At 38.9% G+C, this 22,815-nt stretch overlaps 1 protein-coding gene across 2 annotated transcripts; it reads right to left on the bottom strand.

Annotated features, from left to right (window-relative positions):
* Window positions 1-7,349: 7,349 nt before the first annotated feature.
* LOC109162614 (truncated transcription factor CAULIFLOWER A-like) lies at window positions 7,350-11,411 on the bottom strand. Of its 2 annotated transcripts, XM_019311299.1 has the most exons (8): window positions 11,064-11,411; window positions 9,337-9,415; window positions 8,900-8,964; window positions 8,716-8,815; window positions 8,133-8,174; window positions 8,016-8,044; window positions 7,749-7,880; window positions 7,350-7,469 (listed from the first exon to the last, which is right to left on the bottom strand). In XM_019311299.1, the coding sequence occupies exons 1-8, from the start codon at window positions 11,246-11,248 to the stop codon at window positions 7,361-7,363; spliced, it is 741 nt and encodes a 246-aa protein (XP_019166844.1). In that variant the 5' UTR covers window positions 11,249-11,411; the 3' UTR covers window positions 7,350-7,360. The 2 variants fall into 2 exon arrangements, with proteins under 2 accessions (XP_019166844.1, XP_019166843.1); XM_019311298.1 differs by lacking the exon at window positions 8,016-8,044 and having other exon boundaries at window positions 7,749-7,867; window positions 11,064-11,409.
* Between the last annotated feature and the right edge of the window lie 11,404 nt (window positions 11,412-22,815).

Raw genomic sequence — 22,815 nt, 5'->3', positions numbered from 1 at the left:
TTTGATTAGAAATTCATTGCTTTAATATATCAATATTGAATATATTATTTTGTCTTTATATATTAAGAGTTGTTATTTGTTTGTTTGTTTAGGACGAAAATGCAATCGAAATTTATGATGACAATAGAACTAAAGATGATGATCAAGTGAACCTAAATCTCGAGGTTGCATGCGAATTGTCTACAGAAACGGTAAACAAAATTCATACGCATACTTATTATTATTGTAAGCATGTAATTATTATTATTATTATTATTATTATTATTATTATTATTATTATTATTAATTAGTACGTATACTTAATTTCTGTTTTTGTTTTTGTTTGTTTTTTTTTTTTTTAATTTGTTGGTATACATGCATGTAATTATTATTATGATTATTAATTAGTACGTATACTTAATTTCTGTTTTTGTTTTTGTTTGTTTGTATTTTTTTTAATTTGTTGGTATACATGCATGTAGTCATTCACGCCTTAATACTCAACTTAACATTTTATAATCTTATACCCACTTTTTATGATTATAATTAATTAATTAGGTATTTTTATTATTGATACAAATAATTTTTTTATTAGGCATTCATGTCTCGCGAAGATTTAATTGAATGGGTTCAAAGTAGAGGTCGGGATCTCGGATATGTTATTGTGATTAAAAGATCCCGGAATAAAAGTCCTACAGTTATATTTCAGTGTGACCGTGGTGGTACTTACGTGCCAAAAAAAATCTCATCTAAAAACACGGGTACAAGAAAAATTGATTGTCCATTCCAATTGGAGGGGAAATACATACGTGTTAATGGTTGCTGGAGGGTTAGGGTAATATGTGGAGTACATAATCATGATCCTGCATTGCACCTTGAAGGTCACCCGTATGCAAGGCGATTATCAGGAAATGAAGTCGAATTGGTGGAAAATTTGTCAGCGATGCATGTGAAACCACGAGATATTTTAACGTCGGTGAAGATGCAAAATCCGGATAATGTTTCCATCACAAAAACCATATACAATGCACGACAAAAATTCCGGATGATGGATAATGCAGGTAAAACTCAAATGCAAGTTGTTATGTCTTTTTTACATAACAATGGTTATGTGCATGAGAGTCGAACTAATAATGCAACAGATGAGTTAGAAGATTTATTCTTCGTTCATCCTAAATCTATGGAGAAGTGGCGTGCATTTACACATGTCCTGTTGATAGATGCAACCTATAAGACAAATAGGTACTCGATGCCTCTCGTCGAAATGGTTGGTGTAACTTCGACCAACATGACATTTTGCATAGCGTTCGCCTTCATGCACAAAGAGAATGAGTCCAATTATACTTGGGCATTAAATTGTCTCAAAGCCACAATTGAGGGATGCATTACCCCGCGTGTTATCGTCACGGATCGAGAGTTGGCATTGATGAAAGCATGTAAAAATGTGTATCCGGATGCTAAAGGATTACTTTGTAGATGGCACATCTATAGAAGTATTTTGAGAAAGTGCAGGGCATCGATCCCCTCAAACCATCATTGGGATTTATTCTACAAATCATGGAACGCATTAGTTGAGTCTCAGACTCATGAATCATATATGTTCCATTTAGCTCAAATACAAGCAGTTTTGGTTGACTTTCCAGGTATTATTCGATGTATATTTTAATATTTTTTTTAACAAGGCATATTTGTTCAACTACTGTAATTATTTCTTCAATTATTCACATTTTCAGGTGTTTTTGGTTATATTGATGATAATTGGCTGCAACCGTATAAAGAAATGTTTGTATCTGTTTGGACTGATCGATATCTCAATTTTGGAAATCACACCACGAACAGAGTTGAGAGTCAGCATGCCAAGTTAAAAAAATACTTGGAGTCATCGCAGTCAGATTTGGAGACATCATTGGTTTATATCGACAGAGTCATTCAGTCACAGGACACATCCATCAAAGCAAGTCTTGAACAAAGCAAAATTTTGATTCGACATCGGTTCAACACGTCACATTTTCAAGAATTGCGAGGATTTGTGTCTATTCATGCACTGAATCTCATTTTTAATGAGTTTGAGAGGTCACGGGCTGGCGGGATTACTTTTGAAAATTGTGGATGTCGATTGCGAACAAGTTGCGGGCTTCCATGTGCACACGAGCAGGTAACATATTTTAACTGTGGTAAGCCTATCCCACTTGATTCGATTGATATCTTTTGGAGGAAGCTCGACTTATCATCTTCCATCTCTCTAACCAATGAAGATTTTGGTGTTGAGCATGAGCTTCATATGTTTAAGGATCAGTTCAAGAAACAATCAAGAACTGGTAAATTCAACATATTGAGAAAGTTGAGGGAGTTGATCGCGCCATCTACAACTTCGATCCGTGAGCCACCCGTGCAAATAAATGTTCGTGGGCGTCCCACTTCAAAAAACAAATCTCTCATAAGAACTCTATCTCTCAGAAAAACTAAAGTCGAGCCAAATAATATTCAATTTCAAGAACAAGCTCGGAATAGTTGTTCAGCTGCACCAACTTCAGGTGATAGACACTTTTACCATCCATATATGCTTCAACTTCCGGTTATATTCCATCCTTTCATCATGCAAGTGCAAGATGTGAAATCTGACGGAAACTGTGGATTTCGAGCCGTAGCTCTCTGTCTCGGTTTTAAGGAGGACGAATGGTTCAAAATTTGATCCAATTTAATCGAAGAACTAGAGTCTCACACAATGGAATATACCGATATGTTTGGAACTCAAGGATGGTATAATGTCTATAACATGTTGAATTTTTTTGCACAAGATCGGTGTGCACCAGTTGAGCACTGGATGACTATGCCGGAGATGGGTGTACTAATTGCTTCCCGATACAATGTGATACTACATGTTTTGAGTATGACCGGCAGTACAACATATTTACCACTTCGATCTAGCCCACCACCTTGGTACGAGCATGTAGCAATAACCCTTGGTTATGTTAATAATAACCATTATGTCAAGGTAACATTGACAGGAGGGTACCCAATGCCTACAATTGCTCCACAATGGGCTTATTTTAGATACGATTGTGCAAATGCATGGATGACTCCATATATGAATAGGATTGAAAGTTACAATGAGCATGTACGCTCTAATTGTACTCGGGAAAATGTTATATTAGATTGAAATTGAATGAATTTATTTTTTTTTTATTGTGAAGTTAATATATTTTTACAATTTTTAGCGATTCAAATTTAATTTATTATATCTCTATAAAAAATGATAAAATAATGAATACAACAAATTTAAGTTATAAAAAATATTAAAATAACAAAATTAATCATTATTTTTTATTTAAAAATTAAACCATAAACAAAAACAAGTATTGAAAATAGAAAGTTAAAAAAATTATATTGAACAAAAAAAAAAGTATTGAAAATAAAATTTAAAAACATATGTATTGAAAATAAAAATTTTAAAAACAATTACACAAATAATTTTTAAAAAAAAAAAAAAAAGAATAAATCATCGCCTTCTCCGTTGAGAAGGACTGCCTTCTCACCGGAGAAGGCAACTGGGCTACCTTCTCCGGCGAGAAGGCAACCCACTGTGTGGGCTGCCTTCTCCGGCGAGAAGGCGACCCACTGGGCTACCTTCTCGCCGGAGAAGGCAGCCCAGTTGCCTTCTCCGGTGAGAAGGCAGTCCTTCTCACCGGAGAAGGCGATGATTTATTCTTTTTTTTTTTTTTTAATGTTTATTGTTAAAAAATAATAAATAATAAATGTTACTTTGACTACATTTATTAATGCTGGCATTTACACCACCTATAAAGCTATTTGACCTACTAAGTAGGTGGTGCAAATAGTAAAGGGTGTTGCTATTTGCACCACCCTTTGGTCAAAAGTAGGTATAAAGTATCTTGAAATTGTAAAAAGGTGAAAATTTTCAATAATTACATAGGTGGTGTAAATAATCAAATGGGGGTTCATTTTGCTATTTGCACCACCTTAATCAAACCTCATTTATGAGGTGTAATTAATAATTTTTTAATTCAAAATTTAATTAAGAGAAAATGGTACTTTTTCCCCCTAAGTTATATACTTATAATACTTTTTACCCCTGAATTATTCATGTTAGCATATTAGCCCCCAATTATTCTAAAAGTGATGATTCTCTACCCCCCCCCCCCTCCCCCATCCCCCTCCATATATTAAATTGACATTTCTACCCTTAAAGTAAACATTTTATTTATTTTTCTTCTCTAACAAATTATTGCGTATACGTAGGGATGACCACGGTTCGATTCTATCTGAACCGAACACTATAACAATCGAATTAAAAGTTTCCGGTTAAGGAAAAATTGTACACTTTTTCACTCTGAGTTATATGATTATAGCATTTTTTTTTTCCTCTCAGTTATTTGTTTATCCACATTTGCTCCTTCAATTATATTAAAAGTGGCAAATTTTCTCCATTTTATGTTAGGTGAACATTTTTACCCTTAAAACTAAATATTTCATTTATTTTGTCTTCTCCAACAAATTATTGTTTATATGTACGAATGATTATGGTTCGCTTCGAACAATTTTTTATTTTATTGCCAATTCAAAATTTATATATTTATTTATTATAAATTCTATTTCTTATTTTTAAAATAATATAAATTCAATAATTATTTTATTTTATTTTATTTCATTTTTTCGGTTCTGAATCGTAAGTATAAGAAAATAAAGTTGTGTTGTGCCTTCACAATTAGTTATATTTGTTCTATATTTTCTTAAACATTTTTAATCCTAAGAACCTAAGCTCCACTCCCAAGGTTTGAACCTATGACCATTTATTTGAAATGGTAATTGAAATGTCATCATATTACATGATTGTTGGCTTAATCATATTATATATAATCTAAAAACATAATAAGTGTCAATACAAATTATATTTTAATTAAATATTTATATGAATGTTAAATTATATATGTGTATCATATATATGAATGTTAAATATTTATATGTGTATCATATATATATGATACACATATATAATTTAACATTCATATAAATATGCATATAATTTATAATTAAATTAATTGTTATATGATAATTTTAATAAAATGATAATTAAAAATAGGAAAAAGATATGATAGATGTAGGTGTATGGTAAGATTGGTAGATATATTAAAAACTAACGGTGTTATAACGGTGTAAGGGTGATTTTGTCCAATGCAAATGAATGTACAACAATTAAAGCAAAATGTATATATTTATTAGCATATAAAAAGGGACAAAAATCAAGGACATAACTTGTATCGACACTTATTATGTTTTTAGATTAGATATATATATATATATATATATATATATATATATATATATATATATATATATATATATATATATATATATATATATATATATATATATAACATGTATGTTGATGGGGATATGGGACCCTAGGGGTCCATTTTATTGGGAAAGTATTGACCCAATTGGGGGTGGTGAAAGAAGGAGGTTGGACCAAGTCTTGTTGGGCTAGGAAGACAAGCACGCATGGTGGGCCGGGGTGAAGAACATGGACCGGAAGGCGGTAGCAAGTAGGTGCGGGAGGTAGGTACGGCGTGAGGGGGGAGGTAGGTACGGCGTGAGGGGGGAGGTAGGTACGGCATGAGGGGGGTAGGTACGGCGTGAGGGGGTAGGTAGGTACAGCTGAGGGGGGGAGGTAGGTGCGGCGTGCATGGTGGAGGATGCGGGAGTCGCGGGGATAGTGGCGACGTGACATGCATGGCGACAAACAAGCGGAGTGGGGGAGGAGCAACGTGGGACACGCGGACGCCAGAGGAGGAGGGGGGCTTGCTATAAATAGGGGCCCTGGATCTTTGGCTAAGGGGCAACTCAGACACGATAAGCACTGCAGTCTAGTGGTTTTGGTCTTGTACTCTCAATCCAGTCACCTGGGTTCGATTCCTACCAGTAGCATAGTTCGCTATAGCCCATCCTGTGGGCCTTGTTCTTTGTAATTGGGCTGCCATTCTAGGCCTGTACCTCGGGCTTTTGTACGCATTGTTCTGGGCCTAGCGCCCTACCCCCCGTCCTATGTTCCTATACCCGGTTTATGGTGGACCCGGTCCCAATAAAACCATCATATGTATATTATTTGTGTATTCATATCAATATATCATATATGTGAGTGTTAGCTTAGTATTATTTGTAAATTATTATTATATAAAAATATAATTTTTTTTTTTGTTTTGATCACTATATTATTCAAATATATGATAATTCAAAAGTATCATCACTTACAAATCTTTTAATATTGGGCATAAGTTTTCGCGCATCGCGCGTACAAAATGCTAGTAATCATATAAAAACCAATTGCTGTTAAATCAAAGTAAATGTAGATTACTAGTATAGTAAATGTAGATTACTAGTATATATGTCCTCTAATGAAGGTGTGCATTCCTCAAAAAGAGAGAAATCAAATATAATCTAAAATATAAAAATCACACTCCAAAATGCTATTGGAACGTAATGGATTGTCATGAAGGTGTGCATTCCTCAAAAAGAGAGAAATCAAATATAATCTAAAATATAAAAATCACACTCCAAAATGCTATTGGAACGTAATGGATTGTCAATTTCAATATGACTGCAAAAGTCTAAGAAATCAATACTTTTTCCCCCTTTTTAACTGGAATGAAGTTCGGAAGAGTAATATATAACACGTGTGATTGCAAATTAAAACAAACTCCCTTTGACTTTGCTTACGATTCAGAACCGAACAAATAAAATATAATAAAATAATTATTAAATATATTTTTAAAAAAAAAAAAAGAAATAAAATTTATAATAAATAAATACATTTTGAACTGACAATAAAATTAAAAAAAAATTGTTAGAATTAAACCGTGACCATCCTTACATATAAACAATAATTTGTTGGAGAAGAAAAAATAAATGAAATATTTAGTTTTAAGGATAAAAATGTCTATCAAACATAAAAGGGAGAAAACATGTCACTTTTAATATAACTAGGAGGCAAATGTGGATACATGAATAATTAAGAGGGAAAAAGTGTTAAAAACATATATCTAAGGGGAAAAGGTGTCATTTATAATAAATATTTGTTAAAAAAAAATAATGTTTTGACTAAAATTAATGAAGGTGGTGCAAATAGCAATTTTCTATTTACACCACCTAAAAGTTATCACACCTATTTAATAAGTGGTGTAAATAACAATTAGGGTGGTGCAAATAGAATTTCCCATAGTAAAATAGGTGGTATAAATAGAATAACCCTTTTACAGCATACTTTACCCATATTTCTTTTAGCATATATATTTGCAAAAAGCTACATATTTGCAGGCTAGGAAAATCTGATCAATCTTCACCGAGCATGTTTTTGGCAGCTTTATCAGCCGCCGGTAAGATGGGGAAGCAGCCATTGCGGCATTACAATGTTGGGCGGCGGCAGCTGAGCATCCTCAATTTCTCGGCCCTCTCCTGCGATCTCATACGTTTCCCTGCATTTTTCATCAAAGATTGTTTCCAGGTTCAGTCTACCCCGATATTTCTTTATTCAAATATCATGTATTATTTCAAATTAGAATATTTGAGTCCTTTTTTTTTTTGTGTGTGTGTGTGAATAATCAATATTAATGTATTATCAAATAACTCATTTTTTCCCATCCAATTTTAACTTATAATTAACTTGAGTAAGTTAAGAAAGTGAGTAGTATCTTAATGTAATTTTTAATATGCTATTTACTTTAAAATATTAGTATTATTGGGCAGAGAAGTACCCGAGGTTGAAGGAATTGACGGGCTGTAATGCAACATAGGAAGACGAGGAGTTGGTGTCTTGTTTCTCCTGTTGCTCCAAGTTAGGCTGTTCAGCCATCTCTTTCTCTCTCTCTTTGATCTGTGTTTGATTTCCATTACAAGCATCAAAGTTTATACTAGTTCAGGTATTGAATCTAGTTTGTAACTATATGTAATAAGAAATTTAATTACAAGCATCAAAGTTTATACTAGTTCAGGTATTGAATCTAGTTTGTAACTATATGTAATTATTGTTTTCATCCTTCAATGCTCTGTCCTGCCAATTATAAATAGTAACTTTTTAATATGCTAGCTTAGCTTTGTCCAAGTTTTGTATTGTGGATGTAGTGAAAGAAGAGTGTCACCTTTTTCTGCAGCTCGGAAATAGACTCCAGCATGAGTTGATTCTGCAAGGGAAGGTTTACAGTTTATATACACATTTAGTTGAACAACTTTTTTGTTTTGGTTCAGGAATGAATTGGAACAGGAATGTTATTCGATATGAAATGGAATAATTAAGCAAAGAATACAATATGAATTGTGTTTGGTTCACTGTTCACATGTATTCCCGTACAAGAATTTATAGATGCAGTGCTAGTAGACTCTAATACCACTTATTAGGATACCACTATGTCAAAAGTTATAGTTACTAGCAAATACGCAACTTTATTTCCTCATAAACTGTCATTACATTTTCGAGTTTTGAGAGGCACGTGTTGGACTTGACCTCACCGGCCTCCGCCCAACAATTTTCAAGCCACCAATTGATGGGCTTGGCGCTTTACAGGCTTCTGTGCAACAATATGTCTATTGCAACCAATCAACTGAATACAACACTACAAATAATCAAGGACTAATGATGCTACAAAGAAGAGATTATTACTAAATAATCTCTGGAAAGCTTAATTTGAACACTTTTATTGAAAAGGAGTGAGAAAGGGAGGTGACCTTTTTCGACCGAATATGTTTAATGGATGAATCGATTTGGTGTTCCAGATTCTGAAGTTCTCTGAAGCTTAAAGAATCTAAATCCTCTCCCATATAATGCCTATACAAATTAAAGCTAGCTCAGCTCTAAAATCAGTGGGATAAGAGAGATAAGACAATGTTGTTAATTTTGGTTGTGTAGTACCTTTTACTTTTCTCTAAAAACTCAATCCTTGCCTTCAACTTTGCATATTCCAGACTCCAATTACACTGCAAAACATTAACACGACCCAATACAAACTAAAATTAATGGATTGCAGTGTAAATTAACGATTGAATATATTTCAGGAGTTCATTTTATATATATACATTCTTGGTCTTTGATCTGAATATAGTAGCAATTTTAAATTTAGTTCATAATTGTTATTTTTGAAAATTTGAGTACTCAACATTCAAAACTATTGCACATTTTGTCCAAAATGCTTACAAATGGAAAGATAAAGTTTGGTGAATTTCAACATTTTGAACTAAATATAGATTAATTTTGAAAGTTGAGCTTGGATTATTAAGTGTATTGAAAATTAGAAGTGAATAGCTAGATTTGAAAATATCATTATATTCATACTATACGATTTGACATACCTGTGATTCTTGATCAGTTGGATTAGGCAAACTCTCCACATACGAGCATCGTTCGTATCTTGCAAGTATTCTTTCCATGCTGAAAAAGAAAAGGGTTTTGTTCCATTGGGATTTTAACAATCTACTCATCAAATGAGAATTGTTTTGTTCTAATACCATGGTTGGATTCAGGACTTAGCTTATTGACTAATGCTTCGGAATGCATGCATGTGTAAACGTTATTAAAAACTCAACTTCTAGATTGGGGTAAAATAAGTACATAAAATATCTTAATGAAATATTTTGACATATCTCTAATCTCTAAAATCTCTAAAATTTAATAAGAGTCAATAATATTAGTCATTAACTAGAATGAAAACTTGTGTCATTTAAATTGTTTGGCCTTTATTTTAACAATAGCTATTAACTAGAATTAAAAATGTTTTAATAATATGAGTGACATTAAATATTTTTCTTTGATGTTCTCTGCGCGTTTATATTTATATCTTCTTACCAAGTTTACCTTCAATATTTTTTCTGTTTGTCATTCTACATAACTATGTAAAATACAAAAACATGCATGCAATTTGTATAAATTAATTTAATTTTTTTTTTGAATGTTGCTGGCTCTATTACATTAATTTAATACTATTTTTAATTAATAAATAGTGTGTATAAATTAATTTAATTTAATACTATTTTTAATTAATAAATAGTGTGTATCTATTTTAATATAATTTTTTTATATGAAAATTTAACATTTATTTTAAAAATTTTTAAATTAAAAAATGTACTACTTTTTTTTTTTTTTTTGTATTATGGTATCGATGTTAAAATCTAATTATAATATAAAAATTATCAAGAAAAACCAATTGCGTTTGTTGAAAAGCTAAATCTGATCTTTTTAAAACACAATACTTACTAAGTCTAATTCATTTTTTTTAAAAAAAAAAATTATGCAAAATATAATAATATTTCTTATCATCAAAAATTAAAATTTCATCTTCTAATATTTATAAAATTTATGTGCTTCTTTATTTATTTCGATCATTTTATTTCACTAACATTTCTTTTATTCATTAGACATTATTCAATCACATATAGTGCACTGTGCATATATTTATAACTAAATATAACTATTGCATATAGACGTTTACAAATATAAATTTCTTACATGAATGTACATTATTCTCTTCAGTTTATTTTACATTAAAATTGTAAAAACTTTCTTTCAATTCATACAATCCATATTACGTATTTCATTATGAATGAAAATATTTTGTACAGTTACAAACCATATGAAGAGTACTATAAAACAATAAATTAAAAAATTTAAAACTGCAGTGTAAAAAATTTGAGAAAATATTTAAAAAATCAATTTAAAATCTAAACAAGTACTCCGTAATTTATTAAACAAGGACAAGGGAAATATTAACAGTTCAGTAAAACCATTGCTTTGAGATAAGAATATAGAGTAGTTAAAAATGTAACATACTCAAAAGTAATAAATATAAATAATCAAATAGTTGAAAAATAGGGGGAAATGAGAGAATAATTCCAAGCACGAATTATTTCCATTTTGGGATAAAAATCCATAGCAGCTCGGAACGTAAGAAAGGTGATTAATGCATACACAATTACATATACACACACACATATATATAGAGTGAGAGAGATTGATCGAAAGAGATAGAGATATAGATACAGATATAGAAACAGAAAGCATTGAGCAGAATCGGTAGGCGTACCGCGAATCAGAAGCGTACTGGAAGAGCTTGCCTTTGGTGGAGAAGACGATGACGCCGACGTCGGCGTCGCACAGAACGGAGATCTCATTGGCCTTCTTCAACAGCCCCGATCGCCGCTTGGAGAACGTTACTTGCCGGTTGATCTTGTTCTCTATCCTCTTCAGCTGCACCTTGCCTCTCCCCATGCCGCCGCCGCCGCCTAGAGGTAGAGAACGCCGCAACCGCGAGGCGGTTTCCGATCTCTTTCGTCTTCTCCCTCGATTTCTCTCTCTGTATCTCCCTATACTACTGAAGACTTGCAGTTATCTGGCGGCATTTGTGGAGAGCAATGGATGGTAGGTTGGGGGTATATAAATGGGAGGGAGACAGGGGTGGAGTGAGGGTTGTTTTGATGGGGGCGATAAGCGGTATTATGAAACCGGAGTGGTTTCGTCTGAAACGCTGTCGAGTTTTGATTGGCCTATCGGCCAAGTCAGGGCATTCAACGGCAAAATTCGGTAATAAATTTATACATTTACGAATTACGATAGTAAATTTTATGAATTAAATTTAACTACATAAAATAATAATTTTAAGTAGCTATAAATTTATTTAAAATTAAAAAAATATTAATATTGATATTATTTAAAATATTTTAATTACAATTTTTTAATAATATATATATTTTCATATTATTGGTTCTTACCATTCTAAATAGAAGGTTACAGATCTATGAACAAGTGTGCTCCCGCTATAGTTAGAGTAGCTTCTTCGCAACCTGGTCCTTCTGTTTGGGTTTCATTTATTCCGCCTTGTATTGAACATTTAATTTAATAAAAGCTTTTTTTTCCTTTCAAAAAAAAAAAAAAAGGTTAGAACTCCGTGATGAAGGCATTGATTCTTTAGATTAAAAAAAATTGAAAAGATAGAGAATAGATATTATCTTCAGTATATGGTAAAAAATCATAAGTGTTTTAAAAATATATATTTTTTAAAAATTATTTGTATTTAAAAAAAGTAAGAAATAAATTTTTATATCAGAATCCAAATCTATTTAGATAGTATGAGAAGAATGCTGGAACCACAAATAATTCATAAAAAAACTATAATGATGCTTGAGTGTTCATAAATACTCATAAATTTTTACTGGGATTCGGCTGCGTCATCACTCATCACTGGGGCCCATAATAGAAAAGTCTATGCAAAGTCACAAAAGCCAATGGTCCAGGTGTATATTTCCGATACGCTGATGTTTGGGCAATTGTGGCATAAAATATCTTTCTAAGAATATTTACATAATGAGTAATCTTTTACAACCTCAATCAAGTTTTTGACTTATAACCGCAAAGTTATAAATTTAACTCCCTTTTTAGTTTGATTAGTTATAGGCAAAACTATTGTATATCTACATTTGATTACAAGAGTTTCAAATCTGTAATCATGAGATCACTATAAATAAATATTAAGCGTACAATTTTTCTAATATTAGTTTGTTTTTGAAGAAACTTATTTTTGTACATGGAGAATTATGTGATTTTATCAAAGTACTATTCATCAACGACAAATGTTATATACAAAGAAATATTTAATAATTGTCAACTATAATTAGTAAATTTTAGTTTTTCGATTGAGCTATTCTGTAATATATTTATAAGATACAGTTTAATGAGTTTGTAATAGATAACATGAATCTATGTATGTTTATATTAATTGGCATATGAATCTATGTATATTTATTCTATGCATTGTACAAGTAACATACTAGTAAATGTTTAAATTTCAAAAATCTTGAATTTGAGTCTTAAGAATATAATTATTTACGCGAATAAGATTAATATTAATTTTGCGATTCTAATTAATGGTAAAAAAAAAAAAAAAAAATGTATGCTCACACCAGAACATGATAAATACATACCAGATATGTGAGATAACAAACAAAACACTAGAAAGTGTAGGAGATTATGGAGGAGACGAAGCATTCCAACGTGGCAGTGAAAAATCTCCCTTCCATGAGGCAAAACTTTCTTTGCCACAAAAGAACAATACGGCGGCTAATTTTATAATTGCCTTTTGTCCAAAATGGATAATTTCGTTCTGGAGGCCATCATAACTTCCGTGTCGACTTCCACAATTTTGATGACACAATTGTTAAAAAGAATAAACGGAAAACGAGGTTTTTGCCCCTGAATCGGTTTATTTTTTAAAAATTTAATCTGTGTAAATTGATTTAAACAAATTGAGTTCTTCCATTGTTTATAATGTGATACATTTAGTCCCTAGAATTATAATTACAAACTTAATTAATACGTCATTTTTTCATTGAGTTATATTTGTCAATTACCTTACATATCAATTTTTTTTTCTCTCCCGCCATTTTCATTGTATAAAGTCGCATTAACGCTAATAATATTTCATCCGCCGATGAAGAACTGGGTACACCCAAGTTCCCCACGAGATTTGATAAAAAAATTCTAATCAAATACCAAAGACAAAAGAAATATATATATATATATATATATATATATATATATATATATATATATATATATCTCTACAAATACAATACAAATCTAATAAGAGCGAATAATGTTAGGCCCTTAACTAGAAAAAAAAAATGTTAGTACTAATTGTTTCTTAAAATGAATGGTTCATATTATTTTGATTTTAGTATCTTTTAATGATTTTCCTTATTTACCCTTTATTTTATTATTTTCTTCCCTTAAATAACCCTAAATTCCGTTAGTTTAAACTTTAGTAACGGAATATTCCGTTAACTATTTATTATTCTTAACATACTCTTAATTTATATAAGGTCTTAGGTTCGAACCTCATCCCAAGTATAATTGACATAATTGTTAAACATATATTATGAATATGTTAAAATGTATTAAAAAATATATAATATAAAATTTAACAAAAACTTTGTTCAAATAATTAGCTCGACTAAATACATAGCATTCAAAGTTGAGCATCAAATATTATAAATCAGGAACTACTTTAAAATTATTTGATTTTCTTGAATTTTTTTATTAAAAAAAAAACAAATTTATGTTAAGTTTTTTTTTTTTTTTTTAAATTAATCTTCTTCTGATTATTTAGAACAAAACTTAATATTTCAATTATGCTTTTGCATTATTGGAATGATTTAGGCCATTATGGTATTAATTTTTTTTGTATTTTTTTTAAAATGGTACAATTGTACATTACATTACTAATATTATACTATTATTTTTTTATCAGACAAAATTGTTCTTACATCATTGTCAGACCTACGCGGCCTAACTACAAAGTTGTTGATCATAAATACAATTACACATGGACTCTAAAACGGTAGGATCATTTTTCAAATAATTAACAATGTTAACATCCTACTAGCTCCAATTGAACAAGTTTACACATCAAAATTTTATCAATGCATGAAAACTTCTTAAAAAATTTGTAAGTTAATTTTTACTATATCATTATATTAATATCTATTGTAACCATATATTTTGAATTATTTATTATCATCCTCTATTAACAGCAATTGTAGCAATTGTTATGGACAAACTCACAAAACAATTTGTCTCAATAAGGAATGGAAATTAAAAAAAAAAAAAATCATTGATTTCATTATTGTTGAAGAAAAGTATGTGCGACACTTTATTACTCTTATTAATTAAATAAATTAGTAGCTACAACCAAAAATAATACATATGCATTTAATTAATTTAGAATTAGATGTCTATAATGCTTTATTTAAAAAAAAAAATATTCATTATAAAAAAATTTAAAAGAAATATAATTTCATTAGTTATATTATCTTTATTTTCTACCATTCAAAGATTCCTTACCTTCAAATTTATTAATTTATTATATTCACTACATTGTTCATTGTCTTCTTTTTTACATTATCTTGTAATTAAATATCAAAGTTATAATACAAAACATGTTTTATATATATATATATATATATATATATATATATATATATATATATATATATATTTGTTTGTTTATTTATTTATTTATTTACCAAGTATTTTATACAAATATATTAAATATTAATATTTTGTTCAATACTTTCACATGATAACCTGCGACACACATCTCACAACACATGAAACATGTAGGAAAAAAACTACCACTACTAAATATCAATAGGTGTTTGTACGCTAAAGAGTTCATATTACAACTAAAATCTCAGTCATATACACAGCAAGATAAATCTAAAACTTCCTACACCATAATCTCATTGCATGATGAATCCCTCTATGCTGCTACCAGTAACCTAATTGCACATGAAACACTACCAATAAAAAAAAAAAAAAAAAAAAAAAAAGGACATGTACTGAAGATGAAAACAATAACAATGCTACCCAAAAAAGAATTAAGAAGAATTAGAGAAAATTAAACCAAAAGTAGTATTTATTTAGACTATCGCTTTAAAACTAACTATTTAGACTAGCGTTATTAGAAAGTTGCAAACATTTATTTTAGTGACAATTATAATCAATCTCTCATATATTATCTTGCATTTATATACTTTAAATTACCGATTTAAATAAACAAATTCAACATTTATTTACATACGCATGAACATCTCCTATATAACATTGCATTGATATACTTTGGAATACTTTGATATGGATAAAATAACCGTGTATTGATACGGGTAGGTTACAATAGAGTTACAGACAGACCGGTCGTACGCGATGACCGGGATCCTCTCTAATCTAGTGAGTAGCCTAATCCAAAAGTCCCTCTCTCTAGCATTTAATGCAGTATTTATAAGGGTCATGAAATGAAGCATCCGGCCTTCCGGCATGTCGGACACGTGGTGAGCATGCACTGGGCTCTGGGGAGGCGAGCATGCAGCCGTACGCGTGGCAAGCATCTCCTGCCGTTGGCACGGCCCATCCCGTCCCGGCCGTCTCGCCCGTTCACCGGCTAGCCACTGGTGGGGCCTTAGATCGCTCCAAACCGAGAGGCGGACCGGGCAACCGGGCAGGGAACCGCATCGAGCTCGTCCGGGCAGGACGGGCGGACCGTATGCCCGGGGTATATTCCCTATCATATAGTCCCCCCAGCCCGGAGCCCGACGGTACCAGACGGAGGGGTGCGGGCTGACTCCTAGCTCCGCCGGTCTACGCCTTGATGGGTCACGTGGGGTAGGCTGAGGCTGGGACACGTGTAGGGCGCCGCCTGCCACGTGTCGGCTGTCCGCAGGTCTCGTGATCTGGGCCTGGCGTGCCTTCGACGCTTCCTCTTCCCGCCTTTTTCCTCTCTTATAAAATGGGGCTTAGGGGCCCATTGTGAACTTTTCGCTTCCTCAAAGAACTTCAGAGCCTCCCGGTTGTCTCAGCTTCTGCATCGAAAACTTCAAGCGGGCATCAGCTCAACCCCTTTTCAATCGGTAAGCTCCAGCTCCCTCTCTCTTAAATTACGCGTAGTCACTCCCCCTTTAGGTGTAGGCTAAGACCTGAACCGGGCGCCCATACTGAAACGCCACCCCCTCATTTTCTCTTTAAGGGAAGATGTCCAGCTCGGACAGCCAGAACGTATCCGGTAGAGATTACGCGGCCGGTGACGAGTCCAATACGGCCTCTGGCTCCTCCCGGGGGACCACCAGCACAGACGAATTCATCGACCGATATACTGCGCCCAGTTCCCCACACGCGGTTTCTGACCGGGACCGTTTAGAAGAATCCGAGGGGTGGAGCGGTTTGGTCGCCGAGCGCTCCGACCGTGGCGGCGATGGGGGCGAATCCAGCGACGTTCAGATACTGAGCCCGCCGAAAGCCGGATCGTCACACCGAGGAAAATCCCCCCGGGTGATTATTAGCACCGCGACGGGCTCGGGAAAGTCTCCGCGGACCATCGTCGGGGCCCTGCGTCCTGATCTATCCCGTCCTCGCGCGACCGGCTTGCTGATAATCTTTCGGACCCGGCTCCAGCGCCTTGCTCCGCCCCGGTCGCTACTGCTTCTGGGCGGAAGCTAATTTTTCTGAACAACGAGGTCGTCCGGCGGCAGCTAAGCATTCTCAGTCGGGCCGAGGCGAAGGAGATTGCTTCCCTCATAGGCGGGAAGGTCACCTATAATACGGACCGTGCCCTCGGGAATGTCGTCAACCGGACCACGGGGCAATGACTCAGGCTCCATTTCGACTCCCTGAGGGCCCCGCTGACTTTCCCGTTTAGCCCCTTTTTGCTCATGTTCCTGGAGCACTACGGGGTTTTTCCCGGGCAAGTCACGCCGAACGCCCACCGCATTATCGCCTGCTTCCCGCAAATCTGCGCCCGGCACGGCCTCGATTGCACAATGGAGCTGTTCGACTACATTTACTCCGTTCGGCCATTAGCACCCCGGTACGGTTCTGGGTTCCTGCAGGCCTCGTCTCACGGGCACCGATGCAAGATACTTCGCCTTCCGGATTATAACCGCGGGTGGAAGAAGAGGCTCTTTTCCGTCAAGTATACCTGGGACCTATTAGTTCCCCGGGAATGGGCCAGCCACTACATAGAGCAGGTTACCCCAGAGGAAACTCCCGAGCTCGCTGATGCCACCGTGAAGATTTCTTCCGAGTTCTACGACTATCATACCTATAAGACTCCCGAGACGTTTGAGGCTGCCCGGTTTGAACCCCTTCGGTATGACCTCCCGGGGAAATACGAGCCTCGACGGATCCAGATTACCATTGCCCGGCCGCCTCCTCCTCCTACGGACGCGCCCGGAGGTTTCACGTTTAACCCGTAAAGCGCTTTTTCCGCCCGGTCCCAACTTGACCGACCGTCTGACCTTTGCTCTCTTTTGCAGGTATGGGCTTTGACAAGGCTTTTATTGCCGCTGCGGCTCCCTCAACTGGCCCCCGGCCGAAGATTGCGCTTGGAGGCAAGAAGAACGTCGCCGGCGCTTCTGCATCGGCGGACTCATCGGTTCCTACCGCCCTCCCCCTCGGTGTTACGTCGGCTCAGCCGGTTGAATCGGAACCGGATTTGCAGGTCGTTCGCTCCCATACCCGGAAGGGGAAGGAGAGGGAGACGGATGTCGACGCGGAGGAGGTCCCTCTATTCAAGCGGAGCAAACGGGCCAGCCCTTCCACCGAGACACCGGTCATCGACGTCCTGCTGAGCGGGGAGCATCCCGCGGCCAAGCTCAACCGGCTGATCGACATCATTCCAACCGGCGATGATGGTAAAGGGCAGACGCTAAACGAGATCGGGGAGCAGGGGGCGGCCGACGTCATGCAGGTGCCCGCTCTCATTTACGCTATATGCTCACCGTTTACGCCAACTTACTAATCTCTTCTTCTTTCATGAACGCAGATGACGCGCACCCTGGTAACCCTGTTCCGCCGGGCGAAAGCGACGGAAGACGCCGAGGCCCTGCAGAAGGCCGCCGATCGTCATGAGAAGGAGGCCAAGGAGGCGCGCCAGAAACTACGAGCTGCCAACGACCGGTTGGCCAAGGCGGAGAACCGGGCGATGGAAGCCCAAAAGCTGCTGGACAGCCCCGAGGGGCTCGCTGCGCGTGTATGCCGTGACCGGGCCGAAGGCGAGGCTTTCTTTCGCCATTTTCTAAAGAACCCGGTTGGCGAGGAGTTGGCTTGGACCCTAGCCAAGTGGGCTTTCAGCTCTGGCCAACGCCGGGCTCAACGGGAGGATCGGGATGCTTTGGCCCAGTCGCTTGACAACGATGACCTGGCCCTGGTCCTGGGAGTTCTACCCGCCGAGGTGCCCGATCCCGGCCCTGAGCCATACGATAGTCCCCCAGCCACCGGTCAGCCTTCTTCCACCGAGCCGCACTCACAAGCTCCTCCCGAGGCCTAGACTTTTAGAGCGGGAGCGATTTTTGTTAATAGCGGTATTTTCAGGGAACCCAGCCCCTTTGTGCCGGGCGAACCACAACTTTGTAACTCCGGCCGCACTTTTTAATTTTTAATGCCTGCTTGTTGTCGTCTCCGTTGTCCCTATTACTACCACCAACTGAACGAGGCCGGGACAGACCCGGGCTCGCGATCAACCGACGATGGACACTTCCGAGTGTACCACCAACTAAACGAGGACGGGACGGACCCGGGCTCGCGCTCAACCATTGATGGACACCTCCGAGTGTACCACCAACTGAACGAGGTCGGGACGGACCCGAGCTCGCGCTCAACCGACGATGGACACTTCCGAGTGTACCACCAACTAAACGAGGCCGGGACGGACCCGGGCTCGCGCTCAACCGTTGATGGACACCTCCGAGTGTACCACCAACTGAACGAGGCCGGGACGGACCCGGGCTCGCGCTCAACCGTTGATGGACACTTCCGAGTGTACCACCAACTAAACGAGGCCGGGACGGACCCGGGCTCGCGATCAACCGACGATGGACACTTCCGAGTGTACCACCAACTGAACGAGGCCGGAACGGACCTAGGCTCGCGATCAACCGACGATGGACACTTCCGAGTGTACCACCAACTAAACGAGGCCGGGACGGACCCGGGCTCGCGCTCAACCGTTGATGGACACCTCCGAGTGTACCACCAACTGAACGAGGCCGGGACGGACCCGGGCTTCGCCTACCCTCGTAGGACTTGATGGCCTAATGGCCTTGCCCGGGACGGACCCGGGCTTCGCCTACCCTCGTAGGACTTGATGGCCTAATGGCCTTGCCGGGACGGACCCGGGCTTCGCCTACCCTCGTAGGACTTGATGGCCTAATGGCCTTGCCGGGACGGACCCGGGCTTCGCCTACCCTCGTAGGACTTGATGGCCTAATGGCCTTGCCGGGACGGACCCGGGCTTCGCCTACCCTCGTAGGACTTAATGGCCTAATGGCCTTGCCGGGACGGACCTGGGCTTCGCCTACCCTTGTAGGACTTGATGGCCTAATGGCCTTGCCGGGACGGACCCGGGCTTCGCCTACCCTCGTAGGACTTAATCGTGCATGTGTTTTCTGAACGAAAAAAAAGGATGCTTCATTTCATAGAAAAGATAAGTCTGCCGGTACAACGGCTATCCGGCTAGGCCAAGATTACAACGGTGCTAGAAAATAAACACTACATAGTCTAGGAGCAACAAGATGCTAGAAAATAAATCTAATAGTGAAAGAGTGTAAGGTTCTCCGAGTTCCACACTCTGTCTACGATCTTCCCGGTTGTCGTTTGTAATTTGTAGGATCCCGGGCGTATGACTGCCGACACCACATACGGGCCTTCCCAACTCTGTGACAGTTTCCCGCCCTCTAGTGGGCGGCTGGCTTCTCTTTTCCTTAACACGTAATCTCCTACTTGAAAGTACCTTGGTCGGACTCGAGCATCATGGTACGCCTTTGCTTTCTTTTGGTACTCGATTACTCTCTTCGCGACCTGTTCTCGCCTTTCTTCGACGGTGTCTAACTCAACCGCCATCATTTCTTCATTGGTATCAGGATCGAACTCCTTTTCCCGAGCAGTTGGTAACCAGGCCTCAACAGGTAGTCTAGCTTCCGCACCGTAGACTAGTGCAAAGGGGGTTTCTTTTGTTGCCTCTCGTGGGGTCGTTCTGTACGCCCATAGGATATACGGTAGCTCGTCCGCCCAATTTCGTCCCGCTGAGTACAGCTTCTTCTTCAGTCCTTCTAAGATGGTCCGGTTGGCGTTCTTGACTTGGCCGTTGCCCTGAGGGTATGCGACGGATGACTTTACTGCCTTTGTACCGATTGTTGCAAGGAAGTTCGAGAAGTAAGTCCCTTCAAACTGCTTGCCGTTGTCTGTGACCAGTTGTACGGGGACACCGAATCGAGAAACCACATTGCGCCTGAGGAACCTGGCGCATTGCTGTGACGTGATGGTCGCCAAAGGTTCCGCCTCGATCCACTTCGAGAAATAGTCGATTGCCACGATGATGAACCTCTTCCACCCGGCCACCCGGGTGAACGGGCCGACTATGTCGACGCCCCACCTTGCGAAAGGGATGGCCGTGCTGACGGGCTGGTAAAAGGTAGCCGGTCGACCGGGAACTTTGGCGAAGACTTGGCATGCCTCGCATTCTCGGGCTACCCTCTTGCAGTCTAGTTGAATTGACGGCCAGTAGTATCCTATTAGCATTATTCTCCGTGCCAGGGCCTTACCGCCCTGGTGCGCCGAGCAGATCCCCGAATGGAGCTCGGTCATCACCAGGTCAGCTTCGAAGTCGTTTAGGCACCTCATCAGCGGGCCACCATACGACCGTCGGTAGAGCCGGCCGTCCATCACCTGGAAACGTGGCGCCCTTAGCTTGACTTTTCGGGCCCTCTCTGCGTCGTCGGGGAGGCGATCCTCGGTCAAATATTGCATCAGATCCGTAATCCAATTCTCTTCCGGTGGTGCTACCGGGGCGACTTCTAGCACGTCAATAGCTGCTCGAGTCAGTTCTTCTACGCGCGCTATTTTGGAGATGTGCTCGGGGGCTTCCTGGGCGAGCTTAAATAGAACGTCAGCGTCCACGTTTTCTGCCCGGGGAACGTGCTCAATCGTATGGCCCTCGAAGTCCGCGAGGATCGCCAACGCCCGATTTCTATATTGTACCAATCGGTCCCCATTGGCCTCGAAGTTCCCTAGGACCTGCCCAACTACTAAGGCGGAGTCGGTTCTCGCCCGGACGTGTTGCGCGCCGAGTTTTCTGACGTACTGGAGGCCGGCAATGAACGCCTCATACTCGGCCTCGTTGTTGGTAGGAGAAAAGGAGAAGACCAAGGCGTAGTACAATTTGAACCCCTCCGGGCTGGTGATAACTACTCCTCCACCCGCTCCTCTCTTACTGCTTGAGCCGTCCGTTGCCAATTCCCACCACTGTTCGTCCGGGCCCGGTTGTGTCGTCGCATTGACTTCCCGAGCCGTGCATTCTACTACGAAGTCGGCCAGTGCCTGGCCTTTGATCGCCGGCCGGGGTCTGTATTCCATGGCAAACTGTGTCAGCATCAGGGCCCATTTGACCAATCGGCCGGATGAGTTGGAGTTCCGAAGGACGGACCCGATCGGTTGGTCGGTGAGCACTCGAACCGTTCGGCCCTGAAAATACGGGGTGAGCTTCTTGGCGGCCGTGTATAACGCATACACGACCTTTTCCAGCCGGGAGTATCTGGTTTCTGCCCCGCTTAGGGCATGACGGACGTAGTAAACCGGTCTCTGGACGTTGTGCTCATCAGTTCGGCAAAGGACTGCACTGACTGCCTTGTCGGACACCCCTAAGTAGACATCTAGATCCTCGCCCGACTCCGGCTTCGAGAGCACGACCGGAGACATAAGGTACTCCTTCAATTGCTCAAAAGCATCCTGGCAATCCCGATCCCATTTGAAAGCGTTCACTTTCCTCAGTGTCTTGAAAAACGGCAGGGCCCGCTCGGCCAGTTTAGAAAGGAAGCGACTGAGTGCCGCTAGTCTTCCGGTCAGCTGCTGGACCTCCCGGACGGTAGTGGGGGGTTGCATGTCCAAGATCGCCTTGACCTTAGCTAGGTTTGGTTCGATGCCCCTCTTGGTCATCATGAATCCTAGGAACTTCCCGGTCTGCACCGCGAACGTGCATTTCGCCGGGTTTAGCCTCATCTGGTGGTGGCGTAAGATCTCGAAACAAGCCCGAAGATCGTGGGTGTGGTCCTCCCGCTTGAGGCTCTTGACGAGCATGTCGTTGATATATGCCTCCATGGTCTTACCGAGCAGGTCTTCAAACAACATGTTTATCATTCTCTGGTACATGGCCCCAGCGTTGCGTAAGCCGAAAGGCATCACCCTGTAACAGTACAGGCCGTCCGGCGTGACAAAGGATGTCTTCGCCTCATCCTCTT

Source organism: Ipomoea nil, unplaced genomic scaffold (genome assembly GCF_001879475.1).
Source record: "Ipomoea nil cultivar Tokyo-kokei standard unplaced genomic scaffold, Asagao_1.1 scaffold2957, whole genome shotgun sequence".
NCBI lineage: Eukaryota > Viridiplantae > Streptophyta > Magnoliopsida > Solanales > Convolvulaceae > Ipomoea > Ipomoea nil.
The sequence above is the reverse complement of the archived record's forward strand: the minus strand, read 5'-3'. Positions and strand labels throughout refer to the sequence as shown.

What these genes read in the sequence shown, in the direction of transcription:
- LOC109162614 (XM_019311299.1), bottom strand. Translation starts at nt 11,248, where the DNA reads ATGGGGAGAGGCAAGGTGCAGCTGAAGAGGATAGAGAACAAGATCAAC. An exon ending in TTGAAGGATGAAAACAATAA is followed by an intron (nt 7,881 to 8,015) that starts TTACATATAGTT and finishes TGCTTGTAATGG; the next exon opens with AAATCAAACACAGATCAAAG. An exon ending in GTCAATTCCTTCAACCTCGG is followed by an intron (nt 7,470 to 7,748) that starts GTACTTCTCTGC and finishes TGAAAAATGCAG; the next exon opens with GGAAACGTATGAGATCGCAG.